At 40.5% G+C, this 16,599-nt stretch overlaps 1 protein-coding gene across 1 annotated transcript; it reads right to left on the reverse strand.

Annotated features, from left to right (window-relative positions):
- Positions 1–4,897: 4,897 nt before the first annotated feature.
- allc (allantoicase) lies at positions 4,898–15,219 on the reverse strand. The gene is made up of 11 exons (XM_028606054.1): positions 15,130–15,219; positions 14,485–14,535; positions 13,607–13,694; positions 13,285–13,404; positions 11,752–11,831; positions 10,459–10,591; positions 9,612–9,767; positions 9,404–9,477; positions 8,181–8,289; positions 5,925–6,043; positions 4,898–5,080 (listed from the first exon to the last, which is right to left on the reverse strand). Exons 1-11 carry the CDS (start codon positions 15,217–15,219, stop codon positions 4,898–4,900), a joined length of 1,203 nt encoding a protein of 400 aa, XP_028461855.1.
- Positions 15,220–16,599: the final 1,380 nt, after the last annotated feature.

Consider the following 16,599-nt stretch of genomic DNA (forward strand, 5'->3'; position numbering starts at 1 on the left):
ATTTATGACGCATAAATTGCTGATTTCAGGCTCGCATGATTTCATAATCTCCGCATTTTCGTTGCAAAAAAGTCCCATAATATATCTTAGCAGAAAGTTGAAAAATGTTGTTGCCTTCACACAAGAGCAGCCATTTTCCCCTGTTGCCATGGAAACGTTATAAAGTGATGTAATTATGTGACGTGAACATCATCAAAAAAAATCAATCACTTTGTTTTCTCTTTTTCATCAAACTGCAGTTTTTGCAAGTTCCCGCAATTTCATCGCATAAAAATGCATAAATATCCCGCATAGTCCATCGCATTTTTTAAGAAAACGTGATGCATAATCAAGGATTTTTTTTCCATATATATATATATATATATATACACACATGCAAGGGCGTAACTTTAGGTTATTATTATTATGGGGGTGTTGAGATCTCCACTTTAGAGCAACATTTTAATTTTGAAAATCAAACAATTCCTTTTCTGCATTCTGGTTAATGTTTCTGCAACAATTTGGGCATTTTCTGCATCAAGTTATGGTGCACTTGTCTCTAATTATGTAAAGGAAACAATATTATTGTAATGTTTTGATTTCCCCTGTAAATTACGCCGAGGTTGAGTGTTTCCCCTCGGTTCTGTTGAAGACTCAGGTGCATGTTTATTGCTGGGGGGTCAGGGGAGAACACACTATAATATACTGAAGTATTTCTGTGATGGGGAAGGGTTTCTTAAACAGCTACTGTCTACATCCCATCCCCCCCTCTCTCTCTATCTCTTTCCCTCTCTCTCTCACTCTGTCCCCTTAAACTTGATTCCTTTCCTCGTTGCCTAGTCCTTCCGGAAGGAAGCATTTTATTCATGTTTTTATCACTTTTATTTACATTTTTCTGAACACATTTAACATGTATGAATCTTTTAAAATATAATTTATTTGCATCTGAAATAATTTCCTATCTATCCATCTATCTCTCCCTCCCTTTCTCTCGCTCTCTCTCTCCCTCCCTCTCTCTGTCTATCTATCTCTCTCTCTCTCTCTCTCTCTCTCTCTTTCTCTCTCTCTCTCTCTCTCTCTCTCTCTCTCTCTCTCTCTCTCTCTCTCTCTCTAAACTAAGGATCTCTGTGTTCAGGGGTAAATGTATAGTTAGTTTGAGTGTAATAAGTGATTCTTGTCTCATATTGAACATCTGTCTCATGTTTGTTCAGCTCTGCAGCCTCTTGATGGCCCGTTTGGACTCTATTTCCATTTCTTTTCTTTTCTCTCCTCCCTCATCCCCCCTCATTTCCATAATGTCTCCCAGTGTCAGGTCTGCACATGACCTTCCTGCGTGCAGTGGTCTGCCTGTCTCTGCTGCCCCCTGCTGGCAACAACACACAATGGCACCGGTACTCTCAAGTCTTCTTTCTTTCCTGCAACACTAACATCATCATATGTCATGACAACTTGACATAAAAGCTACTTTCCGACTGGAGGGATTTTTGCAGTTCCTAGAACATAACAATCCCAGAACCCTTTATTTCTCAATTGGACCAATTTGGGGATTTTTAAGTTCCTCTGACCACAGTTCCTGTAACTCTTTCAGCTCCTACTTCAGGACATAATGGTGGTTAGATGGCTGTGTTATAGTAACAAAAGGTCAGTTCCTATGGCCACTTGGCCAGTGTGAATGCAAAACCGACAGAAAGACACACACACACACACACACTAAGGCATAGATATCCGAACTGAGCCCGACTGCACACAGAACACATGTAGTTTATAAAATCTGATGTTTGATTCTAAAGTAAACTAGCCGACAATATAACAACTACAAGTCCTGCTGAGATGATGAGACCATTAAACACACAGCTGGTTGGATCCTTTACAACACAGGTGTCAAACTCAAGGCCCGCAGGCCAAATCTGGCCCCTCGCAGATTTTGATCCGGCCCTGAGGTTTAGGTTTAGGTTCACAATAGATGTTGGCACACCTAACTTTTATCATTTTTCTGAAGTTTTTGTCACTTTTGTGGACGTTTTTTTGGTGCTTTTTCCCACGCTTTTTTCAATATTATTGCCACTTTTTCCCAAAAAATTTTGCAACGTTTTCCGACATTTTTTTCCAATATTTGTGCCACTTTTTCAGACATTTTGTCCTGATGTTTTAAGAATGAGAATGACAAAGGGCTTTATTGCCAAGTACGTTTTTTACACATACAAGGAATTTGTCATGGTGTTGTTGGTGCATGTCCCACATTCTCTAAATATAAGAACAATAAAAAAAATATAAACAATATAAGTATAAACATATATACACAGTATATATTAATAAAGATAAAACTAAAAATGTAAATAAATAATAAAATAAGTTAAACAGTAGTAAAAAGGAATGCTACAACAGAGTAGGTACAGTGGCATGTAGAGCCAGAGGTGTAGTGTAGAGAGAGTCAGGGTGGGTTCCCAGGCCTTGTTGATAAGACTAGTGGCGGAGGGGAAAAAACTGTTAATGTGGTGTGTGATTGTGGTCCTGATGGACCTCAGCCTCCTGCCAGAGCGGAGGGACTCAAAGAGACACTCCTTTTGACTTTTGATGCTTTTGCGATGATGGCTGAGGAACTTTTTCCCAACTTTTTTTAAGGACTTTACAAACTGTAAGTGAGAAGACTTTATAAGACATGCGATAATACGGTCAAAGATATTTGACTTTTCTCTTAAATAAAACCATGTCAGTAAACTCTACATCTGGCCCTTTATGTGATTCTCATTTTCACTGAAGTTCAGTTTGACACCCCTGCTTTACACTTTCTAAAATGTTTTAATATTTTAACTACATTTTCCTGATGATACTTACAGACTTGTACTGCAGTAAAGGATCTGAATACTTCTTGCAGCGCTGCCTCGGGGTTACACACAGTTTGCCCCGTGACAGAAACAGAAGAATTAACGATGTAAATCCACATGCACGCTGATAAAGTCTAACGAGGTCCATGTGACTCAGGTGTGTGTCGTTGAATAATTTGCTGCACCCTCAGCAGTGTCTACAATCACAGAATCAGCATCTTCATCTCAAACATACAGAGAATCATAAGAAATATATCTCAGAAGCCAAAAAATACATCAAGGAAGATATAAAACTGGACATTTGCTGATTAAAAGTCGAATAAGCGACTAAACGTTTAAAATGGCCCCAAATAAGACTGAAAAAGAAACAACAAGAAAAACAGGAGGGAGCGTGCCTATGTTCCCACATTTCTAAGAATTTTTTTTCACTGAAAATTAGGCCCTATGTTCCCACAGCCCTATGTTAACACATTTCTAAGAGTCATCAAATTAGATTTTATCCCCATAACGCTAAAATGTTGTGGGAGCATAGGGCTTATATTGGAGGAAAATGTAGGAACACAAGACCTAATTTTGAAAATTTCCTAGAAATGTGGGAACATAAGTCCTAATTTTTAGAAAAATCTTAGAAATGTGGGAACATAGGGCCTAATTTTAAGAAAAATCTTAGAAATGTGGGAACATGGGCCTAATTTTAAGAAAAATATTAGAAATGTGGGAACATGGGCCTAATTTTAAGAAATATCTTAGAAATGTGGGAACATAGGGCTTAATTTTAAGAAAAATCTTAGAAATGTGGGAACATAGGTCCTAATTTTAAGAAATATCTTAGAAATGTGGGAACATAGGTCCTAATTTTAAGAAAAATATTAGAAATGTGGGAACATAGGGCTTAATTTTAAGAAAAATATTAGAAATGTGGGAACATAGGGCCTAATTTTAAGAAATATCTTAGAAATGTGGGAACATGGGCCTAATTTTAAGAAAAATATTAGAAATGTGGGAACATGGGCCTAATTTTAAGAAATATCTTAGAAATGTGGGAACATAGGGCATAATTTTAAGAAAAATCTTAGAAATGTGGGAACATAGGTCCTAATTTTAAGAAAAATCTTAGAAATGTGGGAACATAGGTCCTAATTTTAAGAAAAATCTTAAGAAATGTGGGAACATAGGTCCTAATTTTAAGAAAAATCTTAGAAATGTGGGACCATAGGGCCTAATTTTAAGAAAAATCTTAAAAATGTGGGAAAATGGGCCTAATTTTAAGAAATATCTTAGAAATGTGGGAACATGGGGCCTTATTTTAAGAAATATCTTAGAAATGTGGGAACATGGGGCCTAATTTTAAGAAATATCTTAGAAATGTGGGAACATAGGGCCTAATTTTAAGAAATATCTTAGAAATGTGGGAACATGGGGCCTAATTTTAAGAAATATCTTAGAAATGTGGGAACATGGGGCCTAATTTTAAGAAATATCTTAGAAATGTGGGAACATGGGGCCTAATTTTAAGAAATATCTTAGAAATGTGGCAACATAGGGCCTAATTTTAAGAAATATCTTAGAAATGTGGGAACATGGGGCCTAATTTTAAGAAATATCTTAGAAATGTGGGAACATGGGGCCTAATTTTAAGAAATATCTTAGAAATGTGGGAACATGGGGCCTAATTTTAAGAAATATCTTAGAAATGTGGGAACATAGGGCCTAATTTTCAGAAATATCTTATAAATGTGGGAACATAGGGCTTAATTTTAAGAAATATCTTAGAAATGTGGGAACATAGGGCTTAATTTTAAGAAATATCTTAGAAATGTGGGAACATAGGGCTTAATTTTAAGAAATATCTTAGAAATGTGGGAACATAGGGCTTAATTTTAAGAAATATCTTAGAAATGTGGGAACATAGGGCTTAATTTTAAGAAATATCTTAGAAATGTGGGAACATAGGGCTGACCCCGAAACGAGACATTGGTTCATTATTAAAGGGCCTCAGACGTTGCGGTGAATTTCTGTTTTTATTTCTTCTCTGACTAGTGAAACGTCACCAAACAGATTGAATTCAGCGACAGAGGTCAGTGTTTCCAGCGTCACAGTTTGGACATCGCCGGTGTCTTCTGATTGGCCGGCGCTGCGCTGGCGGGCGCGGCTCGGCCCCAGAGGCGGAGCCGGCTGACTCCTCCGTCCGGAGCGATGATGAGGCGGACGTGGGTGGCGGTGGAGTGGCGAGTGAGCTCGGCGGCGCCGTACAGATGTCTGTGGTGAGGCCAAAGCTGCAACAGACAGGAAGCAGTTCAGACTCAAACAATCATCATCATACAAAACATCTTCTGAGGAAGTTCAGGCATTGAAAGCTGATTTTTAGGATAGTTTTCTGTTTTTCTTAAGTGAACACAACATGAATTGCTTTGAAAATGATCATTTTAAGGCTGAATGAAATAACTCAGTATTAGGACCTTTAATTGAAGAGACATTAAGTCTTATTTAATTAAAGGGATACTTCACCGATTAGCATTAAGCTTTGTATCAGTAGAAACACGATAGTATTTTCGAATGACTATGCTTCCCTCCCTCATGTCCCCCTGAGACGAGAGCTTAATGCTAATCGGTGAAGTATCCCTTCAATAAAACCCATTACAATGTATAACATGTGTGCTTTGATGTAAGGTTTATGGTGTTCAAAAAACAATCCTAAAAGGTAATGGAATGTAAACCAACAACTCCTCCAAATCCTCAGAGGATATCGTTTCAGAACTGGTATGGCCACTAGATGGCGCCGCCACTAGAAACATCAATATTGGTCAGAATGATGCTGGAACAAATGGGTTAGGGGGACGTTTTTTTTCGGGGAGAGGAGATAGATATACACAAAATGATCAAAAACGTACACACGCTTACAACAAATAACCCAAAATGACCACAAAGAAACAAAATGTCTACTTAGAGACACAAAATGATTACAAAGGGATGCAAAATGACTACAATTTAAAACTACGAGACTCTTGGTAATGTGACTCAATTGCACCACAACGCAAACATATTCCTGATGGATTTCTCATAGAAGAACAACGTATAAAAAGTAGGGAAGTGGAAATGGTTTCACAGGAGTAAACATACTTTCTGAGGGGGGAGAAGGACCTGCCATTTCCCAGAGTTCCACCTGGCCTCGATGCACTGAGCTTCCTCTTCGGGGGTCAAAAGACAAACCTCGATCTTGCAAGAGTCTGGGAAGTTACCTGCACGGACACACAGAAGTTGTTTCCTTTTGCTTATGATGGAACATTTCAGGGATTAGAGGTGTTGAAATTAATCAAATAATCGATGCATCGAATCGTGGACACGGATGATGCTGCATCGATAATCGACCGGCTCATAATTGATTATTTCTGTTTACAATTTAATGTAGGCCTAACAACATTTCTGTTTACATATTCTGTCCCATGGCATGACAATTTCACTTTATAAGGTTTTTTAACATTAATATGAGTTCCCCCAGCCTGCCTATGATCCCCCAGTGGCTAGAAATGGTGATAGGTGTAAACCGAGCCCTGGGTATCCTGCTCTGCCTTTGAGAAAATGAAGCTCAGATGGACCAATCAGGAATCTTCTCCTTATGAGGTCATAAGGAGCAAAGTTACCTCCCATTTCTCTGCTTTGCCCGCCCAGAGAATTTGGCCCCCCCATGAGAGAGAGACATCATGGCTTTCAAACGAGCAAAGTGGCAGTTGGTCAAGACCACACCCCCCACCCTCCATCTGGCGCTGATTCAGTTCAATGGAGTTTCTCGCCAGGCGCATATATGCCAACAAGTCCCCCCCTTTGAGATCCCTTAAAGGGGAGACACTGCAGTTAGAAAGACCTGGCTAGTACACACAGCATTCCAGGATGGGTGAAACACATGCTCTGGTTTATTAACATTTCTTTAACGACACGATGGCATGAAAATTTCACTTTATGAGTTTTTTTAACATTAATATGAGTTCCCCCAGCCTGCCTATAGTCCCCCAGTGGCTAGAAATGGTGATAGGTGTAAACCGAGCCCTGGGTATCCTGCTCTGCCTTTGAGATAATGAAAGCTCATGTGGGCCGATCTGGAATCTTCCCTTTATGTTGTCATAAGGGGAAAGGTTACATCCCCTTTCTCTGCTTTGCCCGCCCAGAGAATTTGGCCCACCAATGATAAAGAGAGAGACATCATGGCTTGCAAACGAGCAAAGCATGGCAGTTGGTCAAGGCCACACCCCCACCCTCCACCTTGCCCCCCTATCTCCTCCTCAATAGCATTTAAAGTTACAGACACAAAAATGGCACATCCTAAGGAAAGCTCATTGTGGGAGTGGCTCGTAGTGGCTGTAATTCTGCATCAAGGCTGAATTTCGGGAAAGAGACTTCAGATACAGTATTAGGGGACCACTAAGGTCTATATAAAAGAGACTTCAGATACAGTATTAGGGGACCACTAAGGTCTATATAAAAGAGACTTCAGATACAGGATTAAGGGACCACTAAGGTCTATATAAAGAGACTTCAGATACAGTATTAGAGGACCACTAAGGTCTATATAAAAGAGACTTCAGATACAGTATTAGGGGACCACTAAGGTCTATATAAAAGAGACTTCAGATACAGTATTAGGGGACCACTAAGGTCTATATAAAGAGACTTCAGATACAGTATTAGGGGACCACTAAGGTCTATATAAAAGAGACTTCAGATACAGTATTAAGGGACCACTAAGGTCTATATAAAAGAGACTTCAGATACAGTATTAGAGGACCACTAAGGTCTATATAAAAGAGACTTCAGATACAGTATTAGGGGACCACTAAGGTCTATATAAAAGAGACTTCAGATACAGTATTAGGGGACCACTAAGGTCTATATAAAGAGACTTCAGATACAGTATTAGGGGACCACTAAGGTCTATATAAAAGAGACTTCAGATACAGTATTAGGGGACCACTAAGGTCTATATAAAAGAGACTTCAGATACAGTATTAGGGGACCACTAAGGTCTATATAAAAGAGACTTCAGATACATTATTAGGGGGACCACTAAGGTCTATATAAAAGCATCCAAAGAGCACCATGTCATGGGACCTTAAAAACATCTGGTATGAAACATCCAAAAGAACACGAGTTGTGCATGAAGGAATCTCCAGACAGCAGCCAGAATGCAGCAACTTCAGGTACGGCAAAGGAAGGACAGTCCCTGTTTACTTCATTCATGTGTTTACTGGGTTCATGGACTGAGAATGGGAGGAGGAGTCAGCACAATCTTAACCAGTGGATTTGGGATACGGCCAAACACCCAAAAACTGGATTCGGTGCATCCCTAGAAAATGCAACACTAGTGTTGATGTGTGTGAGGACCTTTAAAGTGGTTTGTGTCAACCTCGATGCTGCCGATCACTCCGGGATGTCCGAGACGAAACACTGCCCACTCCCAGCCGGGAACCTGCAGGATGCCTCGCTTGTCCACCTGCAGGAGACGTTTTACAGCTGTCTAACTAGCGGTTGCACAGACTAGTGTAGAAATACTTTAGTAACAAAATGTGTGTACATGCTCGTTGTAAAAGAGCTGTGTTAGTCATTGAGGAAGTGGTTAAAAGTACTGCGGGTGACCTCTAATGCACAGAAAATTAAGCTTAAGTCATAAAAATTGTTTAGGCTTTTATGGAATAGAGGTGCATTGTTTGAAGTTTGCGAGAACAGAAGAGGAAGTTGCACCAGACAGAGGCCCCGACTTTGTGGTGTGTGTAAGATAAAAGTTTCTGTCTAAAAAAACAGAGGATACCCACACTTGTGATGATAGGATAAAAGCTTGAAGGAGAAAACAGATCGGAGCTCATAATTCGGAGGGCATCTTGGTGGACTGAGCTCTGACTTGATGTCTGTTTCTAGGGAAACTTAGTCCCTGTTTGTGAACCCACAGCGGGTTGTAACTTGTATGCTGGACTCAGTAAACATTGCTTAACTGAACTCTTCATCTCAGATTGATCCTTGTGTTTTGGTAAACTTACCTCCGATGAAAGAAGGCGCGGGACTTAATAAATTGGAGTCAGATTTGACAGGCCTTAGGGCATTATTTGGACAAAATTCCGCCTACACTAGTTGACGTCAAGCTCAAAACTACTTGGAGCTTGACATCGACTAGTCCTTGATCATTTTATTTTGCAACTCATTCTCACGAACGGGTTCGTATGATATTGTACGAAAATGTATGCACACCAAAACGTGATATATCATACCAAACTAGGAGACCACCGGCTGAAAACTGGGTAGTTAAACTGCAATAGCGCTTGCTGATAAATGTATAAATAAACAAGGGTTGATATTAAAGAGAGGCACCTCCTGTGATTTTATTAATGACAAAAAAATTGACTTTGTGTGCATACATGTTTGGGAAATGTGTGAATGTTTTTGGTAAGATTATGTTTTTTAAAAGTGAGGACCATTTTAAGAATCTGAGATCTTTCTTAGAAACATTACATCCTCTTCTCTCTTCCTGAGATGCTTGTTTGAGGATGTAAGCTAGAGTAAAGTAAATATTAATGTTGAGGTGAGTGTGTGTGTGTGTGTGTGTGTGTTTAAACCTGCAGGTGTTTGGGTCTGTCCAGTCTGCGAGCTGTTTCCCAGCCGTCGGCCATGTTGACAGCTCGGCCGAGACCTGCAAACACAGCAGACCAGTATCACCAGTCCACTACCGGTCCATGTCCACAGGCAGCAATAAATAACATATCACTTACACTACAACAATCAAAATAAAAATGTATTGCAAAAGTCCTTTGTGCTGGTTCCAACCAATCATGTTGCGTGGATGCCCAAAGTGGGCATCGCTGTAGCCGAGGCAGACGCCCCCATTGGTCAGAGCCACCAGGTCGACATCCTGCTGGGGGGAGACAGACGACCAGTCCCTCTGTCCCACACCGTACACCCGAAGCCTTGCTATCCCTCCATCTGATGACACAAATAAACTACAGTATAGAGAGGCGAAGTCCTTCCTGTGTCCAACATGGGACCTTATTTCAGTAAAAATGTGTCCGGTAGTGAACGGGATGACACTAATAATGTTTTGGTCCTGTTTGAATTGAGCCATGAATTACACACGTGTTTGTCAGTTTAAAAGCGAGTGGAGAAAGTCTCAGTTTGTGATGAAACTGCTGAACTTTCAGACTGTGAAAATGCATCATTAGAAAGTCTCGTCTGCCCAAAGAGTCTTAGTGATGTCTCTCTGAAGCTTCAGTACCAGGATGTAACATTTCTCACTTCCACAGGAAGGGGAGGGACTTTACCTCTCTATTATTATTGTATTTATTATATTTGATAAAGTGTGTGTGTGTGTGTGTGTATGTATGTGTGTGTGTGTGTGTCTGTTTGTGTGTATATGTGCGTGCCTGTGTGTGTGTATGTGTGTGTGTGTGTGTCTGTTTGTGTGTATATGTGCGTGCCTGTGTGTGTATGTATGTGTGTGTGTGCATGCGTGTGTGTATATGTGTGTGTTTGTATGTGTGCGTGATTGTGCATGCGTGCGTACGTGCGTGCGTGCATGCATGCATGTGTGTGTGTGTGTGTGTGTGTGTGTGTGTGTGTGTATGTATGTGTATGTGTGTGTGTGTGTGTGTGTGTGTGTGTGTGTGTGTGTGTGTACCTGGGTGCATGTTGAGGCGAAGGTGTGTGACTCGGTGGTTAAAGTTGACCTTGCAGTAGTTGTGGCAGCAGTCTGAGTATCCGGGTTTCAGCTGCGACACACACAACAGCTCTGGCCACGCCTCCGAGCCCAGCTGCCAATCACATTTACCAAAGGATCAATGTGCAACCTTCACACACAAGATGGTTTTCCGTAGTACTATTGCGTTGCCTGATATCAGACAGAATTGTCAACTCGTTACACTTCAGTCTGACATTTCCTCCCCTCTAACCATATTAAAGTCTACAGATTTAAACTTCCTATTAATGTTCACATTGACAGACTAGGTTAGGCAAGTAAAGCAGGAGAAATACAGTACTTGCTTTTACGCATGCATGTGCACTTGAAAGGTGCCTCGTGTATTCTGCGTCTGTTTGGAGCGTTGGTTATGCATGTCTTAAGAAATTAACGGTATGTGCCCGCAAGAAGAAGAAGAAAAGGTGAAACAAGATGCATCCCATGTTGCCTAAATTGCCTCCTAGTCAGGAGGATTCGATTGTCCCTAAACAATCACCAGAGCCAGCTAACTTCTAACTTGAATTGGGATTTAAAAATCCAAAAGTGATGCTCTTCTAGACTTTCCAAATGATAATGGACTGAGAGTACATTCTGATAGTTAAATGAGACATTTTGCTCAAAACAATTTATCCAACGTCTAACAGCAGCAACAGTAGCGACGGAGAAGTTTACGGCGGAGCCGATGACATAAGCACAAGTTTAACTAACTTGTTTGTGATTGGCCAGCGAGCCCAGTTGCCAGAAAACAATATGTATATGAATTGTTGCATTAGTTTTCGTAGGATATACTGACCCGGTAATCAGAATGCGTTGACTGAGAATACTTGTGTACTTTTACTGCATGAAGCTGTAATACCTTCTTACTTTTACTACTTTTAAACTTATTGCATGTGCACAAATGTGGATAAAACGTCTTGACTTACTGGTGGTTGTTATTAATATCTCTGAAAGGACCGTCACCTTGTTGTGCTTTTGTACCCGGCTTACAGTCACCTTTTCTTGGCTAAATTTAACCGTAAAGACCGCTTAACTTAACTTCATGTCATGTGACCGACTCGTGTTCGCCGTAATTTCGTAGGATATCATACGAACCTGTTCATGAATGTGTTGCAAGATGCCAGATGAATCAGTAAACGCCACCATAATTCAAAGGTTTGGACCCAGGCCAAGTATGGTGGCCAGTACTTGCTGACACTGTCAGTGTTACCTAAGCGATCACATGACTGTCAGTGTTACCTTGGCAACAGCAGCCAGCTGACTCTCGGATGCTGCCATGCCGGTTCGGTCTCCTTCCAGGGTGAAGTTGGGTGTATTGTCTGGTGAGGGAACATATAAATATGTTATTGATGTCCACATATATCCTAGTTTAAATCCACGAAAGTATATTTCTAGGATAATTGCCTGACAGGTTTGTTCTTCAACTTCTTCTCTCGGAGTGTTTCTGTAATAAACTTTGAGCTAGCGAGCTACACGCTGAATATGTCAAGTTTTGAAGAAGATGTAGATGGTGCAAAAAGGCAAACCTGCTCGGTTTTTTCAGGGAATGATTGTAAATATTTATAAAGAATATGTTTAGGGCATTTCCTCTCTAACTGGGAGGTTTTGGGACTGATTGATGGGATTGCTGTGGACGAAATACACAAAGAGATACACTGGTAAGAGCCAATAAGGTTTAACCATGTATCAGCTAATTTAAATAGCTCACGTTGCTGTATTGTGTCAACAGTTAACTTCATTTAATATTGTATGACACGTTTTCTTTTGCGAGATGCAAATGTTCCACTAAAACAAGTTCCTTTCTGAGAATATTTGGCATAGCCACCGATGCTGCGTCCGGAGCTTAGCGCCGCCCAAGACCCTTGGACTTGGTTTAAAGAAATGAAGAACCCAGAAAGATTTTTTTCTCCCGATCGCATAATGTATCCGTGGTGTAGAGTAAGAAACAACATGAGCGCTTGTTCTTGAAGCGCCTACATTCAGGATTCTTGGAAATTTCCAATAATAGTTTCTAATAAAGGACGGTGATCAGCAGAGGATTCCCAACGAAAGCAAACAGTAGTAGCTAGACGGCGGATTGTAACTCGGCATAACGTTAGCTTAGTGTCTTCAAATATTCTTCACATCTGAATTAGAGCCTGACCGATATATCAGCCGGCCGATATTATTGGTCGATATTAGGCATTTTCCAAACTATCAGTATCGACATTAATAATGGCAGATAAATGAAAATTTGCCCAGAATGCACTTGAACACACCTCCCTGTAAGACCAGCACGCCCAGAATGCACCTGAACACACCTCCCTGTAAGACCAGCACGCCCAGAATGCACCTGAACACACCTCCCTGTAAGACCAGCATGCCCAGAATGCACCTGAACACACCTCCCTGTAAGACCAGCACCCCCAGAATGCACCTGAACACACCTCCCTGTAAGACCAGCACGCCCAGAATGCACCTGAACACACCTCCCTGTAAGACCAGCACGCCCAGAATGCACCTGAACACACCTCCCTGTAAGACCAGCACGCCCAGAATGCACCTGAACACACCTCCCTGTAAGACCAGCACGCCCAGAATGCACCTGAACACACCTCCCTGTAAGACCAGCAGGTCCATGGGCCACAGATGGGCGCAGGTGCATTTGCTATGAACGTAGGTGCTGGACGGGAAATTGACAACTGCGTTGGTCTTACACTAGCTGCGCCAGGTGCAATATAGGACCCTGAGAGTCTCATATTTTAGGAGATAACAAGTAAGAGCAGTTTGTACCCAGACAGCCGGCCTGGATGGAAACGTAGGGCGAGTGGTTTCCAGTGAAGAAGGACGTGTCGACATCGATGCCGTAGATCTGCCCTGGTACCCCCAGCTGGATGATGCACCAGTCGTGACCTTCCAGAAAGAGTAAGACAGAAAAACAGAAAAGATTAAGAATTTGGTGGTGTTAACCTAAAACAACAGACACATAAACGTATGATCACAAAGGTTTAATACATACATTTGTGTATGTAAACGTATGTAAGTTCATTTTAAAGGTCCCATATCATGCTCATTTTCAGGTGCATACTTGTATTTTGGGTTTTCAGATACAGACCAGGTATTCGTTTTCTTCTCGTCTCCCATCCGTCCATCCACTTCCCAAACTCGGTGAAGGCAGAAGCGATGAATTGTGGCGACTCTCTCTGTACGAACACACACTCAGTACATGTTGGGAGACTCTTAAAGTTAACGTATAAGTCTGGTGATATGTTTCTCTATTTTTTTTTAATTGTACATACACTGTCCTGCTTCCCCAAATACCAGACCATCTATACCAAGAAAACAACTGTATAAGTTGTGCAAGCAGCAATTACGACCTATATTTACATTTGTTGTTAGGCAGCGCCCTGTAGTGGCCGTAGTAATTTTCGCAGGAGAAAAAGAGGACTTAAGGTGATGAAGTATAAATAAACAAATAGGAGTTTAGCTCAGAAGACCTTTCACGTGAAAGCAAAAGTCAGCAGTCACTGTTTTTTAAATTAACTGACTTTTTACGACCTTACCCTGGAATCCCTCCAGGTGCTGATGCGGTTATGTTGTTTGTGTTATCGCCCGGCATGCCTCATACCACAACGGGAGCATTTCGCCTGCCTGACTCACAGATTTCATTGCTTTTGTTGTTTTTCCTGGATATTTGTGCTTCTTCCAAACAAGTGAGTAGTCTCCAGGGTTTTCTCCCATTTAGTCAGGTTACAAACGACACAGATCAAAGATGTGCTTGAACCTGTGTATACCTTCCTGCAAGTCTAGTTTAAAAATAAACTATATATTTGCATCTTTAAAGATTTACGTTTTTCTTCAGTAGAAACCGAGCTGAGAGACACATGAACATGAGATCTGTTGATGACAAGAGACTGTTCCTTTAAAGTGACAGTAATGAATCCTATGTCCAGCTGAACAACGTTGTCCTGTAACTGATGTGAAGAGTTGTACCTTCAGCAGGTTGGCAGCCGGAGCGAACCATTCGTCTGTCGCAAAAATAACCTGAAAGAGCAACAACAGAACACAATTTCACTTTATATGAATGAAAGAACAAAAAACAGAACTGAAAATATGGACAACACAGCATCCACATGTAATGTAAACGCTGTATTCATAAATATTTTTAAGGAATAATTCTCCATTTTAGGATACATAAATTAGGTTTATTGACTATGAATTTAAAACAAAACGTTGAAAAAGTGTCAAAATCATAAAAAAAGCTGAAAAAATGCAATATCTCTTTTCACCTGGATTGACAAGTTCATGGTCGACGGGAAGACAACACAAGGGTTAAGATGTGTGCACGTGTTATGTTTTTGAATGTGTTCCTGAGGGTTTTTTACAACAATGGAAGGGGCGTAACTTACAGAACTTGCCAGTGCAATTCCCCCACATATCGTATGACAACATCCTTTCCATAATTATAGACATTTGCACCATACATTGATGCAGAAAATGCAGCTTAACCTTCACATGCACATTCACCAGAATGGAAGAAATTATATGAATATATGAAAATTTAAATTTTGCTCAAAAGTGTAGATCTCAGTCCCCCCACACGTTGAACCTAAAGTTATGGCCTAGACATTGACTCACCTTCCCACCGACCGCCTCACACGCCAGATCATTAAACTGCAGGAAGTCCGGCTCAGTTGCTGTCTTCGCGGCTGCTCTCCTCTCTGCCATGTTGAGATTTTATTTAAGTTTCTACCAAAACGTGAATAGATAAGTTGATGCAGTTGCTCGCTCTGCTTTCGCCTGATGAACATGTCAGACTGCTTCTGTGCTGAGGGACAAAGTTCAGCCAGAGACGGGAGGCTGCGAGGGGTCACTGACTTCATGCACACATAGATTAAGCCCATACTGTTTATGTGTAGGCCTGTGACAATTATTACATAATTGTCTAATCACATTTTAATTTGCACGGTATGAATTGGAATTGTTACAGCTCTATACATGTGGACTACATACTCACTTAATGTCCCACTCAAAATCACAAACACATCACCATGTCAATTATTAACCAAACTCTTCATAACCTTTAACTTAACTTTATGGACACTATACCTGCAAGAGGTTTATATATGGATATAACTGTTGGTTGTTTTTTTCAAATGTTTTTGTAGCTATTTCCAATTTTAGGGCAGGTTTTTGGACCTTTTGGCTGCCTTTTTGAATTGTTTTTACTTTATTGACTAAGTGTGTTGATACATATGTCAGATTGCTACATACATAAATGCAACTATACTCACAGTTGCGTTAAGTGCTGTACAGGCAAGATGTTTGAATATAGATATTATATGTACATAAACAATAAAAGACAACTCACATACAGTATGTAGATTATTTTTGCTGAAATATACTGTACAGGCCAGAAGTTTGGACACACCTTCTCATTCAATGCGTTTCCTTTTTATTTTCATGACTATTTACATTGTAGATTCTCACTGAAGGCATCAAAACTATGAATGAACACAATTATGTAGTTAACAAAAAAGTGTGAAATAACTGAAAACATGTCTTATATTTTAGATTCTTCAAAGTAGCCACCCTTTGCTTTTTTATTAATAAGGGAAATAATTCCACTAATGAACCCTGACAAAGCACACCTGTGAAGGTAAAACCATTTCAGGTGACTACCTCATGAAGCTCATTGAGAGAACACCAAGGGTTTGCAGAGTTATCAAAAAAAGCAAAGGGTGGCTACTTTGAAGAATCTAAAATATAAGACATGTTTTCAGTTATTTCACACTTTGTTGTTAAGTACATAATTCCATATGTGTTCATTCATAGTTTTGATGCCTTCAGTGAGAATCTACAATGTAAATAGTCATGAAAATAAAGAAACACATTGAATGAGAAGGTGTGTCCAAACTTTTGGCCTGTACTGTATATACAGAGGTTGTGATCTGGTGCGTTGTGTTCATTGACGTTTCATATTAACTGGATACTGGATCATAAAATGGTGCTGATTCAGTTCAATGGAGTTTCTCGCCAGGCGCATATATGCCAACAAGTCCCCCCCCTTTGAGATCCCTTAAAGGGGAGACACTGCAGTTAGAAAGA

This window comes from Perca flavescens, chromosome 18 (assembly GCF_004354835.1).
Source record: "Perca flavescens isolate YP-PL-M2 chromosome 18, PFLA_1.0, whole genome shotgun sequence".
Taxonomy (NCBI): Eukaryota; Metazoa; Chordata; class Actinopteri; order Perciformes; family Percidae; genus Perca; species Perca flavescens.